Source organism: Dendropsophus ebraccatus, chromosome 8 (assembly GCF_027789765.1).
Source record: "Dendropsophus ebraccatus isolate aDenEbr1 chromosome 8, aDenEbr1.pat, whole genome shotgun sequence".
Lineage (NCBI taxonomy): Eukaryota > Metazoa > Chordata > Amphibia > Anura > Hylidae > Dendropsophus > Dendropsophus ebraccatus.
This window is the reverse complement of record NC_091461.1, coordinates 13,539,243-13,553,938: the sequence shown is the minus strand read 5'-3', so window position 1 is coordinate 13,553,938 and position 14,696 is coordinate 13,539,243. Positions and strand designations below refer to the sequence as shown.

General features: G+C 47.4%; 1 protein-coding gene across 2 annotated transcripts in view; it reads left to right on the top strand.

The window, feature by feature from the left end:
* Positions 1 to 486: 486 nt before the first annotated feature.
* FAM131B (family with sequence similarity 131 member B) overlaps positions 487 to 14,696 on the top strand; it is a 51,267-nt gene continuing 37,057 nt past the window's right edge. The window contains exon 1 of one of the 2 annotated variants that reach the window (XM_069978829.1): positions 487 to 653. In XM_069978829.1, the coding sequence (XP_069834930.1) occupies positions 626 to 653 (28 nt within the window). In that variant the 5' untranslated portion in view covers positions 487 to 625. Of the gene's footprint in view, positions 654 to 10,569; positions 10,641 to 14,696 lie in introns of those variants that run through there. The other variant, XM_069978827.1, reaches the window with a different exon arrangement.

Genomic DNA, 14,696 nt, shown 5'->3' with positions numbered 1-14,696 from the left:
TGACTTGTGCCAAATGGTAAACTCAGCTCTGCTACATTGCTACCGACCAAAGCCCGAGACAGCCGGAGAGACCGCTCTGCCATTCGGATAAGAAGAGACATCTTGGAAACAGCCAGGGATCTGGGAAGAGACAGCACTGAGCCAAAGAGACTGCATGCCCTGTGGATGTGACAGCTCGTCTCTCCCAGCTGTTTCCTCCCCCTCAGCCAATCCTCACTCCTTCTGTTTGTGAGCCTCATCCTCCTCCTCCCCCGCCCTGGGCTGCTGGTCCCTGAGCATCCCTGAGAAAGAGAGGGAGCAAGAGAGAGAGAGGGGGAGGAGAGAGAGAGAGAGAGAGAGAGAGAGACAGGAGAGAGGGCTGTGTCTGCTCGTCATGTCCGGAGACATCCCAGTATGATCCCAGATCCGAGACCCCAGTGACGGGGAACCTCCTGCGTGCACCCCCCCCCCCCTCTCTCCTCCTCTCTCCTCTTTTTTCCTTCTTTCCCCCCTTTCTCCATCCTTTCTCCCTTCCTCAGTCCTCCGCTCCTCTCCACCTTCCTCCATCCATCACCCCAAGTAGCGTCCGTCTGTCGCCCCCCAACCCTCCTTACACCCACAGTCTCCATCCCACTCAGTGTACAGCATGGGCTGCATTGGATCTCACAGCGCAGGTAAGAGCCTGATCCACGCCGCACACTACACACTGCACACTGGGGATGGGGGCTGCAAGGTGATCGCACTGGAGACTGGACCAGGAGACGGGCAACACAACACTGGGACTACACACTGCAACACAACACTGGGACTACACGCTGCAACACAACACTGGGACTACACACTGCAAGACAACACTGGGACTACACGCTGCAACACAACACTGGGACTACACACTGCAAGACAACACTGGGACTACACACTGCAACACAACACTGGGACTACACACTGCAACACAACACTGGGACTACACGCTACAACACTGAGACTACACACTGCAACACAACACTGGGACTACACACTGCAACACAACACTGGGACTGCACACTGCAACACAACACTGGGACTACACGCTGCAACACAACACTGGGACTACACACTGCAAGACAACACTGGGACTACACACTGCAACACAACCCTGGGACTACACACTGCAACACAACACTGGGACTACACACTGCAAGACAACCCTGGGACTACACACTGCAAGACAACCCTGGGACTACACACTGCAACACAACACTAGGACTACACACTGCAACACAACACTGGGACTACACACTGCAACACAACACTTGGACTACACACTGCAACACAACACTGGGACTTCACACTGCAACACAACACTGGGACTACACACTGCAACACAACACTGGGACTACACACTGCAAAACAACGCTGGGACTACACACTGCAACACAACACTGGGACTACACACTGCAAAACAACGCTGGGACTACACACTGCAACACAACACTGGAATTACACACTGTAAGACAACAATGGGACTACACACTGCAACACAACACTGGGACTGCAACACAACACTGGGACTACACACTGCAACACAACACTGGGACTGCACACTGCAACACAACACTGGGACTACACACTGCAAGACAACACAACACTGGGACTGCACACTGCAACACAACACTGGGACTACACACTGCAACACAACACTGGGACTGCACACTGCAAGACAACAATGGGACTACACACTGCAAAACAATGCTAGGACTACACACTGCAGCACAACACTGGGACTACACACTGCAACACAACACTGGGACTGCACACTGCAACACAACACTGGGACTGCACACTGCAACACAACACTGGGACTGCACACTGCAAGACAACACTGGGACTACACACTGCAAGTCAACAATGGGACTACACACTGCAACACAACACTGGGACTGCACACTGCAACACAACACTGGGACTACACACTGCAACACAACACAACACTGGGACTGCACACTGCAAGTCAACAATGGGACTACACACTGCAAAACAATGCTAGGACTACACACTGCAGCACAACACTGGGACTACACACTGCAACACAACACTAGGACTACAAACTGCAACACAACACTGGGACTGCACACTGCAACACAACACTGGGACTGCACACTGCAAGACAACACTGGGACTACACACTGCAAGTCAACAATGGGACTACACACTGCAACACAACACTGGGACTACACACTGCAAGTCAACAATTGGACTACACACTGCAAGACAACAATTGGACTACACACTGCAAAACAACACTTGAACTACACACTGCAACACAACATTGGAACTACACACTGCAACAAAACACTAGGACTACACACTGCAACACTGGGACTACACACTGGAACATTATGTCTACACACTGCAAAACAACACTGGGACTACACAGTGCAACACAACACTAGGACTACACACTGCAACACAACACTGGGACTTCACACTGCAACACAACACTAGGACTACACACTGCAAGACAACACTGGGACTACCAGTTGCAACACAACACTTGGACTACACACTGCAACACAACACTGGGACTTCACACTGCAACACAACACTAGGACTTCACACTGCAACACAACACTAGGACTACACACTGCAAGACAACACTGGGACTACCCGCTGCAACACAACACTGGGACTACACACTGCAACACAACACTTGCTCCTTAGTCTACACACTGCAAAAAAAAAACAAAAAAACTATGCACTATAATATACAATAACACATTACCATAACACAAACTACACACTGCAAAATCGCACTGGACCATCACAATACTACAAACTGCAACATATCATGTTACCATAACACAGACTATACACTTCAACGCAATACATTACCATAACACAGACTATACACCGCAAAACAACACTGGACCAAGAGACAGATTAAACAAGATGCAGACAACACTATAACACAGACCAGACACACTGCAACGCAACACTATAAAACAGACTGCATGCTGCAAAACAACACTGGACATGTGACAGACTACACAAAGAAACACAAGACATTACCATAACACAGAATACACACTGCAACCAGGGGCGGTCTTGGCATTTCTGGGGCCCCAAGCGAAGTTATGTCTGGGCCCCCCCCCCCCTCGACACGCGTTCCAAAACAATAGACCGCTGTGTGTTTCCCCCAGTAGTATATACCCCTTGTGCGCTACCGCCAGTAATATATACTCCTTGTGTGCTGCCCCCAATAGTATATACCCCTTGTGTCTTGCCCCCAGTAGTATATTCCCCTTGTTTGCTTCCCCCAGTAGTATATAAACCCCTATGTGTTCCCCCAGTTATATATAGCCCCCCCCCCGTGTGCTCCCCCAGAAGTATATGGACCTCCTGTGTGCTGCCCCAGTTGTATATAGACCCCTTGTGTTCTGGCCCAGTAGTATACAGACCTCTGTGTGCTCCCCCAGTTATATATAGACCCCCCTGTATGTTCCCCCAGTAGTATATAGACCCCCTGTGTGCCCCACCAGTAGTATATAGACCCCTGTGTGCTCCCCTTTAGTATATAGCCCCCCTGTGTGCTCCCCCACTTGGATATAGACCTCCTGTGTGCTCTCCAAGTTGTATATAGACCCCATTCTGCTGCCCCAAGTAGTATATAGACCCCCTGTGTGCTGCCCCCAGTAGTATATAGACCCCTCTGTGAAGCCCCAGTAGTCTATAGCCCCCCTGTGTGTTCCCCCTGTTGTATAGCCCCCCTGTGTGCTCCTCTCATTTATATAGACCCCCCCATGTGCTCTCCCCCAGTTAAACAGACCCCTGTGTGCTCCTCCTCCCATATAGTATATAACACAATAAAAACACTTATACTCACCTGGGTCCGGGCGTCTTCTCTTCTCTTCACTCTTGTGGCCGCAGGAAGGGCTTTCCCTGCGATCACAAGAGGCCGCACTCCCCTTGTCCTAGCACCGATGCTCCAGTGATGTCACTGGAGCGCCGGCACCACAAGGACAAAGCTGCCACTTGTGACCGCAGGGAAAACACTTCCTGCGGCCACAAGAGTGACTGACAGGAAGGGAGCCAAGATCTCCCGCCCTGTCAATGCTGCTGCATGTAACTATGAGCGCTCATTACGAGTGCTCATAGTTACAGTTCAGATGGCAGCAGCAAGCGGCTCAGCGGCCCTGTCCAGCGGTCTTGAGCACAAGAGCAGAACGTGGGGGGCCCCCTGGATGTTGGGGGCCCCAAGCGACCGCTTGGGGTGCATGGTGCCAAAGACCGCCACTGACTGCAACACAACACTAGGCTATAAGATAGAAAATACTATCAAATCAACACCATAACACCTACTATACACTCCAGCACAGTGACAATGAATAACTAGACAAACTATATACTGCCAAACAACACAGGCCAATAAGACAGACTATACACTGCAACACAGCACAGGCTATACACTGCAACACAGCACAGACTATACACTGCAACACAGCACAGGCTATACACTGCAACACAGCACAGACTATACAGTGCAACACAGCACAGGCTATACACTGCAACACAGCACAGGCTATACACTACAACACAGCACAGGCTATACACTGCAACACAGCACAGGCTATACACTGCAAAACAGCACAGGCTATACACTGCAACACAGCACAGGCTATACACTGCAACACAGCACAGGCTATACACTGCAACACAGCACAGACTATACACTGCAACACAGCACAGGCTATACACTGCAACACAGCACAGGCTATACACTGCAACACAGCACAGGCTATACACTGCAACACAGCACAGGCTATACACTGCAACACAGCACAGGCTATACACTGCAACACAGCACAGACTATACAGTGCAACACAGCACAGACTATACACTGCAACACAGCACAGACTATACACTGCAACACAGCACAGACTATACACTGCAACACAGCACAGACTATACAGTGCAACACAGCACAGGCTATACACTGCAACACAGCACAGGCTATACACTACAACACAGCACAGGCTATACACTGCAACACAGCACAGGCTATACACTGCAACACAGCACAGGATATACACTGCAACACAGCACAGGCTATACACTGCAACACAGCACAGGCTATACACTGCAACACAGCACAGACTATACACTGCAACACAGCACAGGCTATACACTGCAACACAGCACAGACTATACACTGCAACACAGCACAGACTATACACTGCAACACAGCACAGACTATACACTGTAACACAGCACAGACTATACACTGCATGAAAACAACACCGGTCTATGACATCTGCTACACAACAACCACACCAGACCATATGACAGCACACTGCAATACACTGGACTATGGTGTTATAACACAGGATCGTAACACGGAGAACACACTGCAATAACACACTGCATACAGCAATACAACACTAAACTAAGGACAAACAGCACTTTGAAATGCAAAAACTCTGGACGAAGACTTATAGAGTGCAGCTGTAAGCCAAGAGGAACAAGAACAATGAACCATGAGACAGACACTGCACTACAACACCGGACCATGAGACAGACACTGCACTACAACACCGGACCATGAGACAGACACTGCACTACAACACCGGACCATGAGACAGACACTGCACTACAACACCGGACCATGAGACAGACACTGCACTACAACAATGGACCATGAGACACTGCACTACAACACCGGACCATGAGACAGACACTGCACTACAACACTGGACCATGAGACACTGCACTACAACACCGGACCATGAGACAGACACTGCACTACAACACCAGGACCATGAGACAGACACTGCACTACAACACCGGACCATGAGACAGACACTGCTCTACAACACCGGACCATGGGACAGACACTGCACTACAACACCCGACCATGAGACATTGCACTCCAACAACAGCGGACCATGAGACAGACACTGCACTGCAACAACACCAGACCATGAGACATTGCACTACTACCCCAGGCCATGAGACACTGCACTACAACAACGTACTATGAGACTTACACTGCGCTACAACAGCGGACCATAAGACACTGCACTACAACAGCGGACCATAAGACACTGCACTACAACACCAGACCATGAGACAGACACTGCACAATGACACCGGACCATGAGACACTGCACTACAACAACACCAGACCATGAGACACTGCACTACAACAACATCAGGCCATGAGACACCGCACTACAACAACATCAGGCCATGAGACAGACACTGCACTACAACAACACCAGACCATGAGACAGACACTGCACTACAACACCGGACCATGAGACAGAGACTGCACTACAACAACACCGGACCATGAGACAGACACTGCACAACAACACCAGACCATGAGACATTGCACTACTACCCCAGGCCATGAGACACTGCACTACAACAACAGCGTACCATGAGACAGACACTGCACTACAACACCGGACCATGAGACACTGCACTGCAACACTGGACCATGAGACACTGCTCTACAACACCGGACCATGAGACAGACACTGCACTACAACACCCGACCATGAGACATTGCACTACAACAACAGCGGACCATGAGACAGACACTGCACTGCAACAACACCAGACCATGAGACATTGCACTACTACCCCAGGCCATGAGACACTGCACTACAACAACGTACTATGAGACTTACACTGCACTACAACAGCGGACCATAAGACACTGCACTACAACAGCGGACCATAAGACACTGCACTACAACACCAGACCATGAGACAGACACTGCACTACAACACCGGACCATGATACAGACCCTGCACTACAACACCACCAGACCATGAGACACTGCACTACAACACCGGACCATGAGACAGACACTGCACTACAACACCGGACCATGATACAGACCCTGCACTACAACATACAGACATTGATAAAGACACTGCACTACAACACCGGACCATGAGACACTGCACTACAACACCGGACCATGAGACACTGCACTGCAACACTGGACCATGAGACACTGCACTACAACACCGGTCCATGAGACACTGCACTACAACACCGGGTCATGGGACACTGCACCACAACACCGGAACATGAGACACTGCACTACACACTGGGCCATAAGACACTGCACTACAACACCGGACCATGAAACAAACACTGCACTACAACACCGGGCCATGAGACAGACACTGCACTACAACACCGGACCATGATACAGACACTGCACTACAACAACACCAGACCATGAGACACTGCAGTAGAACAACATCGGGCCATGAGACAGACACTGCACTACAACAACACCAGACCATGAGACACTGCAGTACAACAACACCGGGCCATGAGACAGACACTGCACTACAACAACACCAGACCATGATACAGACACTGCACTACAACAACACCAGACCATGATACAGACACTGCACTACAACACCGGACCATGATACAGACACTGCTCTACAACACCGGACCATGAGACACTGCACTGCAACACTGGACCATGAGACACTGCACTACAACACCAGACCATGATACAGACACTGCACTACAACACTGGACCATGAGACACTGCACTGCAACACTGGACCATGAGACACTGCACTACAACACTGGGCCATGAGACAGACACTGCACTACAACACCAGACCATGAGACAGACATTGCACTATAACACCAGACCATGAAACAGACACTGCACTACAACAACACCGGACCATGAGACACTGCACTACAACACCAGACCATGAGACACTGCACTTCATTACAACAAGCCAGACCATCAGACAGACACTGCACTACAACACCGGACCACAAGACACTGCACTAAAACAACACCAGACCATGGGACACTGCACTACAACAACACCAGACCATGAGACAGACACTTCAACAAGCCAGACCCATGATTCCCTGCAGTATAATAACACTGCAAACAATAAGCAGACTACACACTATAAAAGAGTAACCTGGGGATGACACTGTCCAGCAATAACACTGGGATATGAATCAGCCGGCTCTCTGCATTGTCTACACCGTACAATAAAACAATCTGCCCTGCAAAGTGATAGCACAGGAACCTGGATGTATAAATCAGCTTCCACCGCAACACAACAACACTGGGGCCCAGAGGCCGGGCTATACAACATAGTACAAGAACCCCAGACAATGCAAAGGTCCACCCACACACTGCAATGTGATCTCACAGGAGACCACAGGGACATGTACATAATGCAATCCAATAGCAGTCACCAGTAACACTATTGTACTATGTAACCACATCTCATGGGGGGATATAACAGCACTGCAACACAATAACATCACACCCCAACACAAGTGACACACGGCAACAGGATAACCAACTAAACCTGCGCACTGCAAGACAATAACATAATATATACACTGCAACACAACAACACTAACCTGTATACCGAACATAGTATATACACTGCAAGACAACAACATAATATATACACTGCAAGACAACATAATATATACACTGCAAGACAACAACATAATATATACACTGCAAGACAACATAATATATACACTGCAACACAACAACACTAACCTGTATACCGAACATAGTATATACACTGCAAGACAACAACATAATATATACACTGCAACACAACAACATAATATATACACTGCAACACAACAACATAATATATACACTGCAACACAACAACATAATATATACACTGCAACACAACAACACTAACCTGTATACCGAACATAGTATATACACTGCAAAACAACAACATAATATATACACTGCAAGACAACATAATATATACACTGCAACACAACATAATATATACACTGCAAGACAACAATATATACACTGCAAGACAACATAATATATACACTGCAAGACAACATAATATATACACTGCAACACATCATAATATATACACTGCAAGACAACAACATAATATATACACTGCAACACAACGACACTGCACCATAACAACATCTACACTGCAAGACAACACTAACCTGTATACTAAACATAATATATACACTGCAGCACAACAACATAATATATACACTGCAACACAACACTAGCCTGTATACTGAACATAATATATACACTGTAGCGCAACAACACTGCACCATAACAACATATACACTGCAACACAATAACACTAACCTGTATACTGAACATAATATATACACTGCAACACAATAACCCTGCACTATAACAACATATACACTGCAACATAATAACACTGCACTATAACAACATATACACTACAACACAATAACAGTGCAGCATAACAACATATACACTGCAACATAATAACAGTGCACTATACCAACATATACACTGCAACATAATAACAGTGCACTATACCAACATATACACTACAACACAATAACAGTGCAGCATAACAACATATACACTGCAATACAATACCACAGGACCATAACAACATATACACTGCAACACAATATCGCAAGCACAACAATACACACAAACACTACAAGACAATAGCCCTGGGGCCTAACCACCTGCAGGGTACTATATCCTGCTCCTGACCATGTGAGAACCCTGGAGGCTACAATGGCGGATCCTCACACCAATCAATACTTCACATGCACTCAACTTCAAGACAAAGAATTTAAAGGGAAACGGAGGAGGGGGACACAGCTGGCGGGTTACAGCTCCGGGGATATGCAGCCTGCACACTGCATTGTCATAGACTTCTATAGAGTATGGGACTGCTGCATTGTACATGGGGCTGCTGCATTGTACATGGGACTGCTGCATTGTACATGGGGCTGCTGCATTGTACATGGGACTGCTGCTTTGTACATGGGACTGCTGCATTGTCATGGGACTGCTGCATTGTACATGGGGTGTCTGCATTGTACATGGGACTGCTGCATTGTACATGGGACTGCTGCATTGTAAATGGGGCTGCTGCATTGTAAATGGGGCTGCTGCATTGTACATGGGACTACTGCATTATACATGGGACTGCTGCATTGTACATGGGGCTGCTGCATTGTACATGGTGTGTGTGCATTGTACATGGGGCTGCTGCATTGTACATGACATGGGGCTGCTGGATTGTACATGGTGTGTCTGCATTGTACATGGGGCTGCTGCATTGTACATGACATGGGGCTGCTCGATTGTACAAGGGGTGTCTGCATTGTACATAGGGATGCTGCATTGTACATGGAGTGTATGCATTGTACATGGGGCTGCTGGATTGTACATGGGGCTGCTAGATTGCACATGGGGCTGCTGGATTGTACATAAGGCTGCTGCACTGTACATGGGGCTGCTGCATTGTACATGGGGCTGCAGCACTGTACATAAGGCTGCTGCACTTTACATGGGGCTGCTGCACTGTACATGGGGCTGCTGGAATGTACATAAGTTTGCTGCACTTTACATGGGGCTGCTGCACTGTACATGGGGCTGCTGGATTGATTTGTGCGCTGCTGGGAGCCATTGGCTTGTTATGGAGTTGTAGCCCGCCCATGCCGGGGCGTATTAGTACGTGATTGTTGATGTTGCGCTTTGTAGACGTTTGTTTTGCTAGAACAGTGATGCAATGTGAGCGCAGACGCGCATCATCCATCAGAGTGTGAACAGACTCCTAATGAGCGGCGGCGGATGCTTAGGATTCCGCGTGTGTTACCGATCCCCAGGTCGGCTGTCGTCACTGTGTACGCATGACATTCCGGGGGCGATGCTCTGCAGGCATCAGAGCATCGCGATGGGGGGATGATGTGTTACTGACACCCGGAGCCTCTCAGTGGGCAGTGAGGGAAGGATTAGTGCATGCTGGGAACCACTGATCGCTCCTGCTGTCAGCAAGAAGTAAATAAGAGAAGGATCACCGTGTATTTCTCCTACCCCCTCCCGCCCATTGTACAGCACGGAGGGCTGGAGTCTGATGTGGTGGTGCAACAGTGACACACAGTGGCCAGTGGTCAGTATGACACCCTACTACTTCCATAGACCATTGGAGGTGCGTAGTGGAGGAGTGCACAGGATGTGTCACCGCATAGGACTCTTTATATTGGACCCTCTATGACAGGGGTGGGGAACCGTGACTCTCCAGCTGTTGGAAAACTACAAGGCCCATCATGCCTGGACAGCCAAAGCTTTAGCTGCCATAACAACAACATGAGGGGGCTCCTTGGGGGCCACTGAAAAGAAGCCCCCCCAATGATGGGGTGTATAGGGAGCAAAGAAACCTGGAGTCCAGCTAAGGATTAGACAGCAGTAATGACTGGTAACCCCCCGGGCTTCCCCAGCCTGTATGACCCTGTTCACATAATGCGCTTAAAAAAACACGCTCCGTTTTATAGGGAATTCTGTGTTTTTCCAGAAAGAGTCAGAGGAGAAGTGAAGGAAGATAATAGACAATAAAAAAACCTAAAGTTTTGTTAAGTGAATCAAGTAACTTCTCTTGTCGGTGAAAGTAGATAGTGATGAAGATGATGATGACGATGACATAGAAGATTGTCAGTAGTAATATCCCCCCTGCTCCATCTAATCGGCCCTGTTAGTATTTCCCTTCTTATTCTCTTAGGGGAGATATATGTATACACCAGGCAGGTTACATTCTGTTATTGTAGATTTACCAACCACATCTGCTGGAAGTGTGTCCCAAGCATCTACTACTCTTTCAGTAAAGTCATATTTGTTCGTGTTGCCTCTGATCTTTCCTTCTGACTTTGTCCCTATGTTCTTGTATTCAGTTTTAATAATGCTGTCTATGGTGATGATGTCAGTGATGATGATGATGATGAGTATAAGAATGACAGTGATGTCAGTGGTTATGGTGATGATGTTCCTCATTATGACGGTGCTGATATTGATGAGGATGGTGCTAGTAATAACTATGATTGTGACGGTGCTGGCAATGTTGATTATGGTGATAGAGGTGTTCTTGAATACGATGCTGATGCTGTCAGTGATTATGATGTCAGTGATGATAATAAGGATTATGATGATGATGATGATGATGATACCGTCAGAGATGATGATGATGATCAGGATTACACTATTGTTGTTGATGAGGATGAGCTGATGCCTGTGATCACAATATTTACAATGATGATGATGCTGTCAGTTATGGTTCTTTTATGATGGTTACTATCTTGTTGATGTTGACCATGATGATGTTTGTGATGAAGGTGCTGGAGATAACTATGATGGTGCTGGGGATAACTATGATGGTGGTGCTGGAGATAACTATGATGGTGCTGGGGATAACTATGATGGTGCTGGGGATAACTATGATGGTGCTGGGGATAACTATGATGATGGTGCTGGGGATAACTATGATGATGGTGCTGGGGATAACTATGATGATGGTGCTGGGGATAACTATGATGATGGTGCTGGGGATAACTATGATGATGGTGCTGGGGATAACTATGATCATGGTGCTGGGGATAACTATGATCATGGTGCTGGGGATAACTATGATCATGGTGCTGGGGATAACTATGATGGTGCTGGGGATAACTATGATCATGGTGCTGGGGATAACTATGATGGTGCTGGGGATAACTATGATGGTGCTGGAGATAACTATGATGATGGTGCTGGAGATAACTATGATGGTGCTGGGGATAACTATGATGGTGCTGGAGATAACTATGATGATGGTGCTGGAGATAACTATGATGATGGTGCTGGAGATAACTATGATGGTGCTGGGGATAACTATGATGATGGTGCTGGGGATAACTATGATGATGGTGCTGGGGATAACTATGATGGTGCTGGGGATAACTATGATGATGGTGCTGGGGATAACTATGATGATGGTGCTGGGGATAACTATGATGATGGTGCTGGGAATAACTGTAATGATGGTGCTGGAGATAACTATGATGGTGCTGGGGATAACTATGATGATGGTGCTGGGGATAACTATGATGGTGCTGGAGATAACTATGATGGTGCTGGGGATAACTATGATGATGGTGCTGGAGATAACTATGATGGTGCTGGGGATAACTATGATGGTGCTGGGGATAACTATGATGGTGCTGGAGATAACTATGATTATGGTGCTGGGGATAACTATGATTATGGTGCTGGGGATAACTATGATGGTGCTGGGGATAACTATGATGGTGCTGGGGATAACTATGATGGTGCTGGGAATAACTATGATGATGGTGCTGGAGATATCTATGATGGTGCTGGGGATAACTATGATGGTGCTGGAGATAACTATGATGATGGTGCTGGGGATAACTATGATGGTGCTGGGAATAACTATGATGGTGCTGGGAATAACTATGATGGTGCTGGAGATAACTATGATGGTGCTGGGGATAACTATGATTATGGTGCTGGAGATAACTATGATGGTGCTGGAGATAACTATGATTATGGTGCTGGAGATAACTATGATGGTGCTGGGGATAACTATGATGATGGTGCTGGGGATAACTATGATGGTCCTGGGGATAACTATGATGATGGTGCTGGGAATAACTGTAATGATGGTGCTGGGGATAACTATGATGGTGCTGGGGATAACTATGATGATGGTGCTGGAGATAACTATGATGGTGCTGGAGATAACTATGATGATGATGCTGGGGATAACTATGATGATGGTGCTGGAGATAACTATGATGGTGCTGGGGATAACTATGATGATGGTGCTGGGGATAACTATGATGGTGCTGGAGATAACTATGATGGTGCTGGGGATAACTATGATGATGGTGCTGGGGATAACTATGATGGTGCTGGGGATAACTATGATGATGGTGCTGGAGATAACTATGATGGTGCTGGGGATAACTATGATGGTGCTGAGGATAACTATGATGATGGTGCTGGGGATAACTATGATGATGGTGCTGGGGATAACTATGATGATGGTGCTGGAGATAACTATGATGGTGCTGGGGATAACTATGATGGTGGTGCTGGGGATAACTATGATGGTGCTGGGGATAACTATGATGATAGTGCTGGGGATAACTATGATGATGGTGCTGGGGATAACTATGATGATGGTGCTGGGGATAACTATGATGATGGTGCTGGGGATAACTATGATGATGGTGCTGGGGATAACTATGATGATGGTGCTGGGGATAACTATGATGGTGCTGGGGATAACTATGATGATGGTGCTGGGGATAACTATGATGGTGCTGGAGATAACTATGATGGTGCTGGGGATAACTATGATGATGGTGCTGGAGATAACTATGATGGTGCTGGGGATAACTATGATGGTGCTGGGGATAACTATGATGGTGCTGGAGATAACTATGATTATGGTGCTGGGGATAACTATGATTATGGTGCTGGGGATAACTATGATGGTGCTGGGGATAACTATGATGGTGCTGGGGATAACTATGATGGTGCTGGGAATAACTATGATGATGGTGCTGGAGATATCTATGATGGTGCTGGGGATAACTATGATGGTGCTGGAGATAACTATGATGATGGTGCTGGGAATAACTATGATGGTGCTGGGAATAACTATGATGGTGCTGGAGATAACTATGATGGTGCTGGGGATAACTATGATTATGGTGCTGGAGATAACTATGATGGTGCTGGAGATAACTATGATTATGGTGCTGGAGATAACTATGATGGTGCTGGGGATAACTATGATGATGGTGCTGGGGATAACTATGATGGTCCTGGGGATAACTATGATGATGGTGCTGGGAATAACTGTAATGATGGTGCTGGGGATAACT